Source organism: Lampetra fluviatilis, chromosome 61 (assembly GCF_964198595.1).
Source record: "Lampetra fluviatilis chromosome 61, kcLamFluv1.1, whole genome shotgun sequence".
In the NCBI taxonomy this organism is placed as follows: domain Eukaryota; kingdom Metazoa; phylum Chordata; class Hyperoartia; order Petromyzontiformes; family Petromyzontidae; genus Lampetra; species Lampetra fluviatilis.
Window position 1 is genome coordinate 151,753 of NC_136335.1, and position 17,758 is coordinate 169,510.

Sequence of the window (17,758 nt, forward strand, 5' to 3'; positions counted from 1 at the left end):
ATGAAGCAAGTTGTAATAACTGGTGAAACGTCGTACTCGGATTGTAAATGTTGTGGCTTGGCTCTCCAACACACCGGTTAGTGCTGTACTAGTTTACTACACTATACACTACTATACACTATACACCACACTATACACTACACTATACACTAGTGCTGTACTGTACTACACTATACACTACTATACACTACAATACACTACTATACAATACACTACACTACTATACACTACACTACTATACACTACACACTATACACAATACACTACACTATACACTAGTGCTGTGCTAGTGAAGAATTGGCACGTTCTGTTTACGTGACAACCCTTACTAGTTGGCTGTGTCGGGTGGTGGCGGGTTTAACGACACATTTATATATTTACACGATCTCACCCACAAACACCTCCACTGTGAGTGATGATGATGATGAGCCGCCACTTCGATGAGCTGTCGTTGGTGGCCATGGGGAGCAGTGGCACGGCAGTGGCACGGCGGTGGCACGGTAGTCGCACGGCAGTGGCACGGCGGTGGCACGGTAGTGGCACGGCAGTGGCACGGCGGTGGCACGGCGGTGGCACGGCGGTGGCACGGCGGTGGCACGGCGGTGGCACGGCGGTGGCACGGCGGTGGCACGGCAGTGGCACGGTGGTGGCACGGCGGTTCGCGCGCTGTGCTCCGCTGTGCTCCGCTCACGGCCAGCGCCGGTGACGATTATCTGAAGAGGACATGTGCCTCCGCTAGGTAGACGCAGCCTCAAATGCGTACCCGGTGCGGTGTGTAAACATCGTTACCGGGGAGACAAAGGCCGTCGGGCCCGGTGCTGGTCACCCACCCCCTCGTGTACCGTGCCGTAGGCGCTCGCAAACAGCACTTGCCCCTACAGTGTGTTGAGGCTAGGCGGGGGGTCTTTGTCTTTGTGTGCGTGTCCTTGTTCTCTCGTCTCTCTCTCTCCGCTCCCGCCGCCGTCGCTCGATTGAAAATCAGGACGCATCCACGACCCGGTCACGAGCACAAAAATAAACCCTCTTCTCTACACACCACACCCACACCACACTCACACCACACCCACACCACACTCACACCACACCACACTCACACCACACCACACTCACACCACACTGGTATTTATCGGCTATAGTGATGCCCTTCTTCCTCTATGCTTTTGAAACGTGGACCTCGCTAATTAAACACCTGCGCTGGTTACCAACATTCAGACTGGCATGCCAGGTTGGATTGTGTGAGGAGCTCCCAAATCCTTGAAAGATCTGGACACATTCCCATCGGTGAGTTCTTCCGGCAGGCGAGGCTGCGTTGGCTGGGTCACGTAGCCCGCATGCCCAACCACCGCATGCCCAAGCAGCTTCTGTTTGGCCGGACAGAGAGGGCTAAACGATCACGACACGGGCTAGAGACTAATACGGTACGGGAGGATGTGGAACTGGGTAGACTTGCCGAAGACTGGTACCGGCGGTGTCAAGATCGGCCTCTGTGGGAGGCAGTCGCCCTCCAGCAGCAGCAGAGGACAGAGGGGCGATGCTCACAACAACGAGCGGAGCGCTGGGCGGAAAAAACACAGCGAGTTGGCACAGTAGGAGGTACAGCTGATGGTGCCTCTACCAGTGGTCATCTCAGTCGGCCAACCCGTGGCACCTGCTGGGTCTGTCCCGAGAACTCCTGCACCTAGCCTGGCACGGTAGGGGTACAGCTGGTGGTGCATCTACCAGTGGTCATTTCAGTCGGCCAACCCGTGGCACCTGCTGGGTCTGTCCCGAGAACTCCTGCACCTAGCCTGGCACGGTAGGGGTACAGCTGGTGGTGCATCTACCAGTGGTCATCTCAGTCGGCCAACCCGTGGCACCTGCTGGGTCTGTCCCGAGACCCCCTCGCCGCTGCGCGTGGCCTCAAAGTGCACCTGGCCTGGCACTGGCGCCGTGGTGACGTCACCGAGTGGCAAGTGGCCGGGGGTGTTGGTGTTGGTGGGGGTGTTGGTGGGGGTGTTGGTGGTGGTGTTGGTGGGGGTGTTGGTGGTGGTGGTGTTGGTGGTGTTGGTGGTGGTGGTGTTGTGTATGTGGGGGTGTTGGTGGGGGTGTTGGTGGTGGTGGGGGTGTTGGTGGTGGGGGTGTTGGTGGTGGTGTTGGTGGTGGTGGGGGTGTTGGTGGTGGTGGTGTTGGTGGTGGTGGTGGTGGTGTTGGTGTTGGTGGTGGTGTTGGTGGTGTTGTTGGTGGTGGTGTTGGTGGGGGTGTTGGTGTTGGTGTTGGTGGTGTTGGTGGTGTTGTTGGTGTTGGTGGTGGTGTTGGTGGGGGTGTTGGTGGTTGTGGGGGTGTTGGTGGGGGGTGTTAGTGGTGGTGTTGGTGGGTGTTGGTGTTGGTGGTGTTGTTGGTGTTGGTGGTGGTGTTGGTGGGGGTGTTGGTGGTTGTGGGGTGTTGGTGGGGGTGTTGGTGGGGGTGTTGGTGGGGTGTTGGTGGGGGTGGTGGTGGTGGGGGTGTTGGTGGGGGTGTTGGTGGGGTGTTGGTGGTGGTGGGGGTGTTGGGTGGGGGTGTTGGTGGTGGTGTTGGTGGTGTTGTTGGTGTTGGTGGGGTGTTGGTGGGGGTGTTGGTGTGGTGGGGTGTTGGTGGTGGTGGGGGGTGTTGGTTGTGGTGGTGGTGGGGGTGTTGGAGGTGGTGGTGGTGGGGGGTGGTTGGTGTTGGTGGTGGTGGTGGTGGTGTTGGTGGTGTTGTTGTTGTTGGTGGTGGTGGTGTTGGTGGGGGTGTTGGTGGTTGTGGGGGTGTTGGTGTTGGTGGTGGTGTTGGTGGGGTGGGGTGGGTGTTGGTGGTTGGTGTTGGTGTGTTTGGTGGTGGTGTTGGTGTTGGTGGTGGTGTTGGTGGTGGTGTTGGTGTGGGTGGTGTTGGTGGTGTTGTTGGTGGTGGTGTTGGTGGGGGTGTTGGTGTTGGTGTTGGTGGTGGTGGTGTTGGTGGTGTTGTTGGTGTTGGTGGTGGTGTGGTGGGGGTGTTGGTGGTTGTGGGGTGTTGGTGGGGGTGTTAGTGGTGGTGTTGGTGGTGTTGGTGGTGGTGTTGGTGGTGGTGTTGGTGTTGGTGGTGTGTTGGTGTTGGTGGTGGTGGTGTTGTGGTGTGTTGTGTTGGTGGTGGTGGTGTTGGTGGGGGTGTTGGTGGTTGTGGGGGTGTTGGTGGGGGTGTTAGTGGTGGTGTTGGTGGTGTTGGTGGGGGTGTTGGTGTTGGTGGGGGTGTTGGTGGGGGTGTGGTGGTGGTGGGGGTGTTGGTGGGGGGGTTGGTTGGGGGTGTTTGGTGGTGGTGGGGGTGTTGGTGGGGGTGTTGGTGGTGGTGTTGGTGGTGTTGTTGGTGTTGGTGGGGGTGTTGGTGGGGGTGTTGGTGGGGGTGTTGGTGGGGGTGTTGGTGGTGGTGTTGGTTGTGGTGGTGGTGGGGGTGTTGGAGGTGGTGGTGGTGGGGGTGTTGGTGTTGGTGGTGGTGGTGTTGGTGGTGGTGTTGGTGGTGTTGTTGTTGGTGGTGGTGGTGTTGGTGGGGGTGTTGGTGGTTGTGGGGGTGTTGGTGGGGGTGTTGGTGTTGGTGGTGGGGGTGTTGGTGTTGGTGGTGTTGTTGTTGGTGGTGGTGGTGTTGGTGGGGGTGTTGGTGGTTGTGGGGGTGTTGGTGGGGGTGTTGGTGGTGGTGGGGGTGTTGGTGGGGGTGTTGGTGGTGGTGTTGGTGGTGTTGTTGGTGTTGGTGGGGGTATTGGTGGGGGTGTTGGTGTTGGTGGGGGTGTTGGTGGTGGTGGGGGTGTTGGTTGTGGTGGTGGTGGGGGTGTTGGAGGTGGTGGTGGTGGGGGTGTTGGTGTTGGTGGTGGTGTTGGTGGTGGTGGTGGTGTTGGTGGTGTTGTTGTTGGTGGTGGTGGTGTTGGTGGGGGTGTTGGTGGTGTTGGTGGGGGTGTTGGTGGGGGTGGGGGTGTTGGTGGTGGTGGTGGGGGTGTTGGTGTTGTTGTTGTTGGTGGTGAGCGCGCCGCGCTACGAACCTCACGGCCCTGGGCCCTCCCCTAGGTCGGTGTGTGTCGACGTCACCCCGTGTGCCGTGCCGCCCTTCAGAGGTGCTGCTCCCCGCTCGCGGCACTTTCCCCAACAGTCTGTGATGCTACACGGGGGATCTTTGTCTTTGTGTGCGTGCCAGGCTGCTCGCTAACATGGGCAGCTACTACGACCTGCGCACTCTGCGTGCCGTCAGAGTGCTACGGCCGCTCAAGCTCGTGTCTGGCATCCCAAGTACTCCCTCACACTCCCCCTCACACTCCCACTCCCTCGCACACCCCCTCCCTCCCACTTCCTCGCACTCCCACTCCCTCGCACTCCCCCTCCCTCACACTCCCTCGCACTCACACTCCCTCACACTCCCTCGCACTCCCCCTCCCTCACACTCCCCCTCACACTCCCACTCCCTCGCACACCCCCTCCCTCCCACTTCCTCGCACTCCCTCACACTCCCCTCCCTCCCTCCCACTCCCCCTCCCACTTCCTCACACTCCTTCACACTCCCTCCCACTCCCCCGCACTCCCTCCCACTCCCTCGCACTCCCACTCCCCCACTCCATCAGACTCTCCCGTCTCTAGCAACTCACACTCTCGATGCCTGCGTTCGATGATGTAGATGATGGTGTCGGCATGAACTGCTGATTATGCTGCTGCTGATGATGATGGCGATGATGCTGCTACTGATGATGCTTGCTAATGGTGCTGCTTATGATGATGTGCGACTGATAGTGGTGCTGCTGATGATGATTCTGTTGCTGCTGATGATGATGATGGTGCTGTTTGCTACTGATGATGACAATGATGCTGCTACTGATAATGGTAATGCTGATGATGATGGCGATGATGCTGCTACTGATGATGATGGTGCTGCGACTGATGATGATGATGCTGATGTTGATGATGGTGCTGCTTGCTGCTGCTGATGAAAATGATGCTGCTCATGATGATTGTTCAGCTATTGATGGTGGTGGTGCTGATGATGATTGCGATGATGCGGCTACTGGTAATGATGGTGCTGCTACTGATTACGATACTGCTGCTGCTGCTGGTCATGCTGCTCCTGCTGCTTCTACTGCTGATAACGATGGTGCTGCTGATGATGTTGCTGCTACTGCTGATGACGGTGTTGCTGCTGCTGATGCTGCTGATGATGCCGATGGTGCTGATGATGATGCTGCTGATGATGCTGACGATACTGCTGTGCTTGCTACTAATGATGATTATGCTGCTGCAACTGCTCATGACGACGCCGATGATACTGTTGTTGCTGATGGTAACGATGGTGCTGCTGATGCCGTGCAGGTCTGCAGGTGGTACTCAAGTCCATCATGAAGGCGATGATCCCCTTGCTGCAGATTGAGCTGCTCCTCTTCTTTGCTATCCTCATGTTCGCCATCATCGGCATGGAGTTCTACATGGGCAAGCTGCACAGCACCTGCTACAACAACGTCACCGGTGCGCGCTCTCAGCCCTCGCCAGCATCACCAGCAGCAGCAACATCATCATCATCAAAACCATCATCATCATCATCAAAACCACCATCATCAGCAGCAGCAACATTATCATCATCATCACCAGCAGCAGCAGCATCACCAGCAGCATTAACATCATCATCATCAAAATCATCATCATCAAAATCATCATCATCAAAACCATCATCATCAAAACCACCATCATCATCAGCAGCAACATTATCATCATCATCACCAGCAGCAGCAGCATCACCAGCAGCAGCAACATCATCATCAAAACCATCATTATCACCACATTCAGCAGCCTCAGCAGCATCACCAAGACCATCATCATCACAATCAACAGCATCATTAAAACCATCATCATCACAATCAGCAGCATCATCATCAAAACCATCATCATCACAATCAGTAGCATCGTCAAAACCATCATCATCACAATCATCATCAGCAGCAGCATCAAAACCATCATCATCATAAGCAGCAGCATCAACAGCAGCATCATCAGCGGCAGTGTTATGAGTATCATGAGCATCATCATCATCAGCAGCATCATCAGCGGCAGTGTCGCGAACATCATCACGACGGCCGCGTCCCTGTGGGTGAATGACGGGTGGCACAGGTGGTACATCTGCCGCTCATCTCAGTCAGTCGACCCATAACGCCCGGGGTCTGTCCACGTCACGTGACCTCCTCGACGCGTACCTAGCCTGGCACAAAGCACCGTGGTGACGTCACCGCCACCTCGGTCGCTAACGGCGTTTATTTGCGCAACTAGGTAACGAGGATGACGACGATGGTGTCTTCCCCTCTTCCTCCTCCTCCTCCCTGTCCACCCTCCTCTTCCATCCTCCACCCATCCTCCATCCTCCTCTCCCACCCTTCTCTTCCATCCTCCACCCATCCTCCATCTTTCACCCTCCTCTTCCATCCTCCACCCTCCTCTTCCATCCTCCACCCATCTTCCATCCTCCTCTTCCATCCTCCACCCATCCTCCTCTTCTATCCTCCACCCATCCTCCACCCTCCCCGTCCATCTTCCGGCAGAATCCTGGGAGGACGACCGCTTGTGCGGGGTGCGGCCTTGCCCCAACAACCTCGTGTGCCAGTCGGGCTGGATCGGCCCCAACTTCGGCATCACCAAGTTCGACAACATCCTCTTCGCGATCCTCACCGTCTTCCAGTGCATCACCATGGAGGGCTGGACAGACCTCCTCTACTACGTGAGCGGAGCGCCGCTGCTCGGTCGACAACTCATTTCCCAAGGACCGCGTTTAGTTTGTTGGCCTTCCCCCGCCCCCTCCGCGCCTCCCATTAGCACAGTCGGCGACGTCCGGTGCTGCGAGAAAAGTTCAGCGTGCGTGCGTACGCGCGTACGTACGCGCGTGTGTGCGTGCGTACGCATGGACAGCCCTGGGTGAACGACACGCGCCGCTTCTGCGGCCGTCTGGAAAGCTCTTTCCTTCCAGAAGTTTAGAAGGCCTTGGGAGCTGTGATGCACTTTTAGATCGTCATCGTCATCTCTATTGAAGACTAATGAACTACTTTAGTGTTTAGTTTGTTGTCCTTCCCCCGCACCTCTGAGCAGCAGCACGGTTGGCAACATAGTACGTACAAAGGTCCCCCGTGTAGCTGACGACTCGGGATCATCGGGGCAAGTGCCGGGTATCGAGTGTCGCCCGCCCGCACGACCAAGCGCCTTTGTTGTCTCCCCGTTGCCGACGCCGGTTTCTACGCAGCGCGGAGACGCACTGGCCACCCGTCTAGGGGGGGGGGGGGGGGCTGACGTTTGGCTGCGAGCGGCTCGGCTCTGCCGGGCTCACGAGCGTGGCGCTAACAACCGCTGGGCGGCACGAAGACAAAGATCCCCCGCGTAGCCTTCACTGACTGTTGGGGCAAGTGCTGTTAGCGAGTCGCACGAGGGGGTGGGTGGGTGGCCAGCACCTCGCCCGGCCGCCTTTGTCTCCCCGGTGGCGACGTTTACTGCACACCGCACCGGGTACTCATTTGAGGCTCAGTCGACCTAGGGGAGGCCCAGGACCGGTTCAAATATATTCGTCACCGATGTTGGCTGTGAGCGGGAATCGAACTCAGGTCGCCCGGTTCGTAGCGCAGTAAAGCCCTCACCGCTACACCACCGCTTCCTGCACACACGTGCACACGCGCACACGCGCGCGCGCGCACGCACACACACACACATGTACACACACACACACATGTACACACATGCGCGCCGCTGCTGAGCCCCTCGCTCGTTGCAAATGAAGTGCTCTGGATTTGTTCTGCGTTACCCCCCCCCCACGTGCAGATCGATCGGCTCGTCTGCGTTCAGAGGGGCCGTGCTTGGCACAATCGATCCTGCTGACGTCACTGATAATCAGTGGGATGTGTCTGATCAGGGGGGAGGGGTCTGATTGGTGGGGAGGGGTCTGATGAGTGAGGAGGGGTCTGATTGGTGGGGGGGGTGTGATTGGTGGGGAGGGGTCTGATTGGTGGGGAGGGGTCTGATTGGTGGGGAGGGGTCTGATTGGTGGGGAGGGGTCTGATTGGTGGGGAGGGGTCTGATTGGTGGGGAGGGGTCTGATTGGTGGGGAGGGGTCTGATTGGTGGGGAGGGGTCTGATTGGTGGGGAGGGGTGTGGTGAGTGGGGAGGGGTCTGGTGAGTGGGGAGGGGTGTGTTTAGTGGGGGGGGGGGGGGTGGAGAAATTCTAAATTTGTAACGTTGGCGATCCCTTTAATGTCCACACGTGCCTAATGATTACTAATTATAATTCGTGTGTATTTAAATTTTCTTGGAGTTTAAATAGCGCCCAGTTCCCATTCCGGTGCTGCGCCTGATGGTGTGGAGCGGTGGAGCAGAAACAAGTCAGTGGTGATTGATGAGCCGGCACTCACTCAGCCCCTCGCTTATCCGGAGCAGTCAGTCACCCCCCTGATCGCTCCTCTATCACTCCCCTGATCGCTCCCCTATCGCTGCTACTGCCGCTGTGCGTCGCCCTTTCCCGTGAATTTCACTCACGGGCTCCGCCGGCAGACGGGGGGAGCGTGTGGGCACGCCGCACAACAACAGCGGTGGTATTAACCAGGGCGGCCGCTGGATTGGAACGGCGAACCTCGGCCATGTTCGAGTTCATGGTGTGTTGTGCCGTGTTGTACGCGCGTTGTCCGACGTTCACCGTACGTAGCCAACCGTGCTGACCGGAGGTGTTCACCAGAAGTGAGAACTCATGAGGCCAGAACGAGTCTCGTTCGCAAGAGTGAGTGAATGAGTGAGGGAATGAGTGAGTGAATGAGTGAGGGAATGAGTGAGTGAATGAGTGAGTAGGTGGTGAGTGAGTGGGTGACTGCATGTGAATGGTGGGTGAGTGGGACGGTGGGTGATAGCACAGTGGGGGGGGGGGGGGGGCACAGCTGCTGGTGGCTTCTGCCAGCCATCTCAGTCGGTCAACCCATGGCACCTGGGTCTGCCCCGTGACCTCTTGCCAGCGAGCCTTGGACACTTCACGTGGGGCACAAAGTGCACGTGGCCTGGCACCAGCGCCGTGGTGACCTCGCCACCACTTAGCGTGGACGGCAGTTGTCACTGGCGGCGCGCTGCGCTTCGAACCCCGCGACCAGAGTTCGATTCCCACTCGCCGTCACGCTAGTGTCGATTATCCGAACCAGACCTGGGCCTCCCCTAGGTCGACTCGGCCTCAAATGAGTACCCGGTGCGGTGCGTAGTAAACATTGCCACTCGGGAGACGAAGGCGGCCGGGCGTGGTGCTGGCCACCCCCCCCTCGTGTGCCGTGCCGGCCTTCGTAGGTGCTGCTACTCGCTAACGGCGCTTGCCCCGACGGTCTGTTGAGGCTACACGGGGGATCTTTGTCTTTGTGTGTGCGTGCAGACCAACGACGTGTACGGGAGCAAGTGGAACTGGCTCTACTTCGTTCCCCTCATCATCATCGGCTCCTTCTTCATGCTCAACCTCGTGCTGGGAGTCCTGTCTGGGTGCGTTCCTCCCCCCTTGGTCCTTCTCTCTTGGCGAGTCTCAAGACTTCGTCTGTCTGTCGATCCGCCACGCATCGTTGCACGTGTCCACATATCCGTCCACGCGTGACGTCCGTCCATCTATCCGTGCGTCTCTCGTACCTCCCGCACCTATGAGCACGGTTGGCTACATCCGGTGTTAAAGAAGTTCATCGTCCACGCACACGTCCCGCCCACACTAACACTACCCATAGACTCAACACTGCCCATTGACTCAACACTGCCCATAGACTCAACACTGCCCATAGACTCAACACTGCCCATAGACTCAACACTGCCCATAGACTCAACACTGCCCATAGACTCAACACTGCCCATAGACTCAACACTGCCCATAGACTCAACACTGCCCATAGACTCAACACTGCCCATAGACTCAACACTACCCATAGACTCAACACTGCCCATTGACTCAACACTGCCCATAGACTCAACACTGCCCATAGACTCAACACTGCCCATAGGCTCAACACTGCCCGCACTGCAACTCCAAGTATCTTATCTACCGATTCATCTATCCATGCACTTCATCCACCCACCCACCCATCAACACGTGTCTAACCATGACCCCCACGTGTCTGCGCCTACGTGCCTCCGTAACCCTGTATGTGTGTGTGTCTGGGACCCCTCGCCTCACTCCCGCGGATGCAGTGAGTTTGCCAAGGAGCGCGAGCGTGTGGAGAACCGCCGCGCCTTCCTCAAGCTGCGTCGGCAGCAGCAGATCGAGCGCGAGCTCAACGGGTACATGGAGTGGATCTGCAAGGCCGGTGCGACACGCCACCAGCACCACCGCAACCACCGCCACCGCAACCACCACCACCAACACCAGCACCACCACCGTCAGCACCACCGCAACCACCGCCGCCACCACTGCCGACCCGCCACCAGCTCCACCACCACTGCCAGCACCACTGCCGCAACCACCGCCACCGCCGCCACCACCGCAACCACCGCAACCATCGCCGCCACCACTGCCGCCCCGCCACCAGCACCACCACCGCCGCCAGCACCACCACACACACACCACAACCCTCGGCACACCACCACCACCACCACCACAACGCATGGCACACAACAACGCTCGGCACACCACCACGCGATTGTGTCTGTGCACGAGTATCTAGACGTGTCTGCGTGTGTGTGTGTGTGTCTGCGTGTGTTCACACGCCCGTGTGCCTGTGTCCCTCTCTCTGCGTTTGCCTGTGTAGCTACGTGTGTGTGTGTGAGTAGATACGTGTGTGTGTGTGAGTAGCTACGTGTGCGTGTGTGGGGAGCGGTAGTGTAGCGATTAGCGCGCTGCGCTATGAACCCGGCGACACGATTCCCGCTCACGGCCAACACCAGTGACGATTATCTGAACCGCTCCTGGGCCTCCCCTAGGTCGATTCAGCCTCAAATGAGTACCTGGTGCAGTGTGTAAAGTATCGCCACTGGGGATACAAAGGCGGTCGAGCGTGGTGCTGGCCACCCACCCCCTCGTGTACCTTTCCGGCCTTCATAGGTGCTCGCTAACAGCACTTGCCCCATCAGTCTGTTAAGGCTATACGAGGAAGGGGTTCTTTGTCTCTGTGGGGTGCAGGTGGTGTCTCGCTCCCCACCCGCTTAATATTTGATTACGGCAGGTGTGCCAGCCAGATGTGCTGGCCAGGTGTGCCGGCCAGGTGTGCCGGCCAGGTGTGCTAACAACAAAGACGCGCTGCACTATGATCGTGCAAAGACACCCCGTTCTGACGCGCCGTGTGCGTGTGCGCACGCGTGCATGCGTGTTGTGCATGCGTGCTCGTGTGCGTGCGGGCGTGTGTATTTGTGTTGTATGCGCGTGTGTGTGCGTGCGGACGTGTGTGTTTGTGTTGTACGCGCGTGTGTGTGCGTGTGTGTGTGCATGTGTGTGCGTGCGGACGTGTGTATTTGTGTTGTACGCGCGTGTGTGTGCGTGCGGGCGTGTGTGTTTGTGTTGTACGCGCGTGTGTGTGCGTGTGTGTACGGAACACAGCAACAGCGTCTTCATTATCAGTGTCACAGGGGGGAGGTGGGGTAACTCTGCGCGCAGCTGGAGGGGTAATTTATTATTTGTAAGGGGGGCGTAGAACACAAAAACTGAAATGAAAATGCGGGCGACATTAATATTTCATGTGCCGCTAAACGGGCCCGGAGATGAGCGGCGTTGCGTTTTTTGACACGCCCCCCCCCCCTGGGGAGTGGAGAGGGGGTGTTATGCACTACAGGGGAATACTCTACTTACGAACATTCGACTTACGAACTTTCGGAGATACGAACAAACCTGGTCCGTATGTCCAGTTGCTTGTTCGGACCGAGAGTCGTAAGTTCAACTTGCCCGTGCAATAGATGGCGGTGGTGGCATCTACATCTACAGACCGTGAAGAACCAGTGGCATCTACATCTGCAGAACATGAAGGCGCATTAGCATATACATCTACAGGAGATTATACAACTTTAAAAGTCACGTCTCGTGTATAGTGTGCACGCCATACAACACGTTTAGAATCGACAGGAGTAAAGTTGCACTTACTAACAACTCGACCCACCAACAGACCTCTGGATAGGAGACGGGGGTAGGGATGATGGTTCCACTCTCTCGTCTGTGTCCATGTATATATGTGTGTGTATGTATGTATGTGTGTCTTTGGCCTTTGTGTATGTGTGTGTGGAGCGGTAGCGTAGCGGTTCGCTCGCTGCGCTATGAACCTGGCAACACGGGTTCGATTCCCGCTCACGGCCAACACCAGTGACGATTATCTGAACCGGTCCTGAGCCTCGCCTAGGTCGACACAGCCTCAAATGAGTACCTGGTGTGGTGTGTAAACATCGCCACTGGGGAGACAGGCGGTCGGGCGTGGTGCTGGCCACCCATCCCCTTGTGTACCGTTCCGGCCTTCAAAGGTGCTCGCTAACAGCACTTGCTGTTACAGTCTGTTAAGGCTACACGGGGGATCTTTGTCTTTGTTTTTTGTGTGTGCTGGACCTCTTTCGCACCATGCGTAGCCAACCGTGCAAATCGGAGCTGCGCTGGGGGGGGGGGGACAACAAGTCACTAAACACAACAACAGCAACAACAAGCAGTTCCAAAAGAGAAGAGTGTTCAACCGTGGCGTGTCCCACCCCTCCCTCCCCCCTCGTGTCGTCTCTCGTGTCCAGAAGAGGTGATGCTTGCGGAAGAGGACAGGAACGCAGAGGAGAAGTCTGCCTTCGACGGTAAGGGCCCCCACCCCCCCCCCACCAGCAATCGACAAAAGCCGCAGGCGGTCAGCTCCAGCGGGCGAGGCGGCTGGTGTCGTTAGCGAGCGCCTATTAAGGCCAACAGCGCTCAGTCAGTGTCTTATGGGACCCCTCTACCCTTTCTGGCAATGTTCAAACGCCAAATAGACAGCGTTTGCAAGGCATCATCAAGTCTGCATTAACGGCACGTGCTTGTGGCAAAACATGCAAACCAACATGGCGTTAATAATTATGTACACATCGTCTTTGAAACTGTGATTGGGCCTACGCTTGATGGCCTCGTCTTACCACCATCTCGCCGCGGTGGCCAGGAGATGTTAACTCCCTCGCCTGGTGTGCAGGAGGTCGTGGGTTCCATCCCAACCCTGATGCCTGCTGCTGCTGCTGTATATTTGGAGTCTGCGTGTTTCTATCTCTCCCTGTGGTCACGTGGATATTTTTCCGGGTCCTCCGGATTTGTTCCTCTACATTTAGAATCAACGTTGCGTTCAGAGTGTTTTGCTGCTCTAAATGTCCACACGATGATGACAAGACACTTGGTTAAGCTATCGTTACACGTGGCCAGATCACTTCTGAAAAAAGAGCTGCGTAGCTCAGTGGGGCGTTCTCTGATCAAATAAAACTAGTAATAGAACAATAATAGAATCGCAACCGCTATGATAATGATGAGTATTAACTAGGGCGGCCGATGTAATAGCAACCACGAACCCCCGAGCAGCCGCGTCACCGCAGTCCATCGATCACCCCCCACGCCACCCCCACCCGCCACGCACGCGCGTGCCTCCAACAATTGATTGCGACCTCCAATCAAACGCTTTGCCCTGCTCCACAATCCCTGGGGTAGTTCGCATGGGATCACGCACACACGCACATGGACAAAGATCCCCCGTATAGCCCAAGCAGACTGTTGGGACAAGTGCTGTTGGCGAGTAGCACCGATGAAGTCCGACCCGGCACACAAGGGGGTGGGTGGCCAGCACCACGCTGGCCGCCTTTCTCTCCACCGGTGCTGATATTTTGCTTACGCACCGCACCAAGTACTTATTTAAGGCCAAGTCGATCTAGGGGGAGACGCTCGTTTGGGATTCTCCGCTCACCTCCCACGTGAAGCCACATGCTGCGCAATGGGAATGGCCACACGTCCCAGTATGAGCAGCACTGCCTTCCCGGGTGGACAGAGCGAATTATTATGACTGCACAAGAGAGTCTTTTTGGGGTTAGATTGCGTCAATATGTAAATGTATCGTTAAACCCGCCACCACCTTGTGCAGCCAATTAGTAAGATTTGTCAACGTAAACAAAACGTGAGAATTCGTTACAAGTGTGGCACAATGGTGCGTGAGAGATTAAACCCACAACAAACTTCTCTTATGGACAATGTTGGTCGCGAAAGCCCACGTGTTTAAACGTTTATCAATGCAATAACTACGAAACAATAATCCGTCTCTCCTCCACAAAAACACAACAAAGAACAAACCCATCGCCATGCTCATTCCCGACGGTGGCCGACATGTGCCGCACCTCGCCAGGCACATACGGGAGGTGCCACGATGGTTTGCGAGCGCCTATTAAGGGACTGCCCATCCCACAACGGGGGGGGGGGGGGGGGTGGGGGTGGTTTCCCAATCCACCTTTCGTGTTCCGCTAGCTGCCTGGATGCGGCACTTGTTGTGCCGCCGGTACACGCACATGTGTGTACGCACGTGTGTGTACGTACACACACTTGCGTCCAACAGCTGTGGATGCACACACACAAAACATAGCCAAAGATCCCCCCTCCCCTCGTGTAGCCTGTGCTGGTCCGCGAGCAACCTCTACGTAGCGGGCCTAATGAGAGGGGGTGGTGTGGCCAATCACCACGCCCGGCCGCCTTTGTCTTCCCCCCCACCCCTCGAGGTATAGACTTGAGGCTGAGTTGACGTGCGGGGAAGTCCCAGGAGCAGTTGTTCCGAGTTGGGATAGAACGCGCCACTTATGTTGGGCCGAGCAGGGCAGTGCAGTGCACCACGGTGGCTCGAATCGCTCTACGAGGTGCTGTTGGGTAATTCCACTCCTGTTGTCCAAGCATATGGATTTGCAGCACATGGGCAGAGGTCAAAGGCGCAGCCCTGCAATCTCTTTGCTCTCGCCACCGCTGGGCACAGGGGCCCCCCTCCGGTAGAGGAAGCCCGACAGAGAGAGTCCCTCTCCGCGTGGTATTTGGTCTACTCTTCCACGCTGAGTCGGACGTCTCTGGAAGAGGTGGAAGTGACACCCGCCACGCCGGTAGAAGGTGCGGTGGGTGCAGTGCCGGATTATCCTCGTAGCAAAAGTAGCTCCATATGCTATTGGGCCCCGCACTTTCAAGGGCCCCGCTCTAAATGCTTTCAAGCTATCAATTCCTGTTCAGTGATTCTGCACTTGCTCTATTACTATAGTACTATACTGCCTTCACCTTTTATGAACGACTGGGTGTTTAAGGTTAGCGATTTGTCGTATTATCTGGCTGAATAGCGAATGAAAAAATCCAAATACTTTACTATGGAAGTAAAAAATTGCGTGTTTTAATGTGTATGTGTTACAGGCTCCGCACTCGCTTAATCCTGCACTGGGTGGGTGGAGTGGGGGATTGAACCGTCGGGGGTGAGAGGGGTGGGGGGAGGGGGCAGTCTGGAAATATTAGCTCTCTAAATGTGGGCACCTTACATTCAGAAGAAAATAAAAACATTAAGTTATTTTCTGTCCATAATAGAGGTTTTTTTGGGTTAGATCGCATAAATATAAATGTGTCGTTAAACCCGCCACCACCACTCGACACGGCCAATTAGTGAGGGTTTGTTACGTCAACAAAACGTGCCGATTCGTTACGAGTCCAGCACTAACCGGTTGTGTGTTGGAGAGTGAACCCACTACTCCGTTTACAATTCGAGTACCTGGCCTTGTTTCGACGGTAATCACAACAACTAGCATCATCAGGCGGACCGCCAGAGTTGCGGAGAAATCCTCCTCCTGTTTCGATCTTAACTACTTTCTTTGTTAAATGTAAATTATCAAGTCGATTGCTCGTGTTGTTATTATTCATCCCGAGCCCGCAATGATCCCGGAGGTCTGTGTCACAATGGGGGCAGAAGAAAGCCCTGCCGAGCCGTGGCGCTTGTACGAGGCGCCCGCACGGCGTCCATTGGTGACGGACTTGTGACATCACACGGTGCCCGCTCAGCCAATGAGAGCGCGCGTCGAGTAGACCCAGAGGTCGCGACGACGATGGCCTCCTCCTCCACCTCCACCTACCTCCTCCGCCTCCTCCTCTTCCCGATTGGCTGTATTTTGACGGCGCCCACCCAACCGCTGGGCAAAGCGGCTCCTCAGTGGACCGTCGCTCGCTCCCGCTGCGACGATGCGCTCCAGGCTGCTGCTACTGCTAACGGCAAGCGAAGTCGTTCGATAGGGAAAGCGCTGCGGCACGCTGTGCCCATTGCACTCATCCTGGGCAATCTTTAGGGGGTGGAGGGGCAATCGCCCTTCTCCCATCACCCCCCCTCTCATCACCGCCCCTCTCATCCCCACCCTTCCCCCTGGTTTGGACTTTCACTTGCGATGATGGCATGAGCTGTGCATCGGTGGGGCGGAGGAGGGGGTCTCTGTGCATGCGCACGTCCGCATGTGCGGGTGTTGGCGAGCGCGCGTGCTCGCGAGGGTGTGCGTGCAAGTACGTGGGGGGAGCGGCGGTGCAGCGGCCAATGCAGGTGACGTATCTAGCACCGTCCTGGGCCTCCCCTAGGTCGACTCAGCTGTAATTAAGTACCTGAGCGTAAGTGCGTAAAGATCCTCATTGGAGAGGCAAAGGCGGTCGGGCGTGGCGCCGGCCACCCGCCCCCTCGCGTGCCACAGGGGCGGCTTTCACAGGCACGCTGCTCGCTTACAGCACTTGCCCCAACAGCCTTATACAGGCTCTACGGGCATCTTTGTCTTTGTGTTGCCGCGGCCTGCGCCGGAGTCAACCCATAATGCTCTCTCCTCCCCCGTGGTTCGACAACAGCAGTGCATGCAGCACAATCATGACAGAGCTCTTGGCAACCTCCTCCTCCTCTTGCGTTTGCGAGGCGATCGCTCTTGGGCCCCATCGTTTGTGGTGCAAGATGGCGATGGCGATAGAGACACCCCCCCCCCCCCGCGTGCTCACGATGACGATGATGGCGGTGGTCAGGGTGATGACGATTCATGGTAAAGGGGCAAGTGGTGCAGCTGTCGAGTGTGCAGGCGGTGCGGCTGCACCGGTGCTGGGCTCACGAGGGGTTTGCAGAGTCGGCTAAATAAAGCATCAGGACCCGTGTCAACCACAACATGACGCCAGCAGTTGGTTCCGTTAGTGGATGTACCACTCTTTATTTAACCCGCGAGATTAAATATCAGAATCAGAAGATTGTATTTATGAGGTAGGAGGAATCCGATGAGTTATAAAGTCATTTTTTTCACAGATGTCCAGTAAGGGCACGGTGTAAGAACGTTACAACAACAACAAACGTATACAAAATCATGATATTGCAAGGCACAACAACTTAATAACAATATAATGTATGCCCATGGAGACACGATGATAGAGTGCCTATTTCGCAATGGGCGTCAATTTATTTAGACGAAGGTAAAGATAAAGATCCACCCTATAGACTTAACAGACTATTGGGGTAAGTGCTGTTAGCACGTTTGTCTGGCGGATTCATGGCGCGGTGTGCTAACCACTCCCACGTGATCTCCTGCTGCTCAAAGGAGCATTGGGGCATCGCCGCTCATCTCCCGTTCACAGCCCTGCAGAGCCGGTCTTGGACATTCCACATTACTATGGCGAGGGAGGGCGAGTCTTGTCTGTAGGGATTGACTTCCGCCACAAAGTGGTGCTGAATTTATCGACCCATCCGACCCCCGGAGGAATGATGATGGGGGCCGAGTCAACTCCCCCACAAATCGGGATTTGACCTCGTGACTTTCCGCTCGCGAGCCGCTCGCTCTCACCTGGAAGCCACGAACACAACGAC

At 56.6% G+C, this 17,758-nt stretch overlaps 1 protein-coding gene across 1 annotated transcript in view; it reads left to right on the top strand.

The window, feature by feature from the left end:
- The window catches only part of LOC144951274 (voltage-dependent P/Q-type calcium channel subunit alpha-1A-like), a 131,710-nt gene that overhangs the window by 29,033 nt on the left and 84,919 nt on the right, over window positions 1-17,758 (top strand). Inside the window, 6 exon segments of the mRNA XM_078881442.1 lie at window positions 4,150-4,241; window positions 5,310-5,462; window positions 6,527-6,702; window positions 9,367-9,470; window positions 10,161-10,276; window positions 12,666-12,722. Of these exon segments, the coding sequence (XP_078737568.1) occupies window positions 4,150-4,241; window positions 5,310-5,462; window positions 6,527-6,702; window positions 9,367-9,470; window positions 10,161-10,276; window positions 12,666-12,722 (698 nt within the window).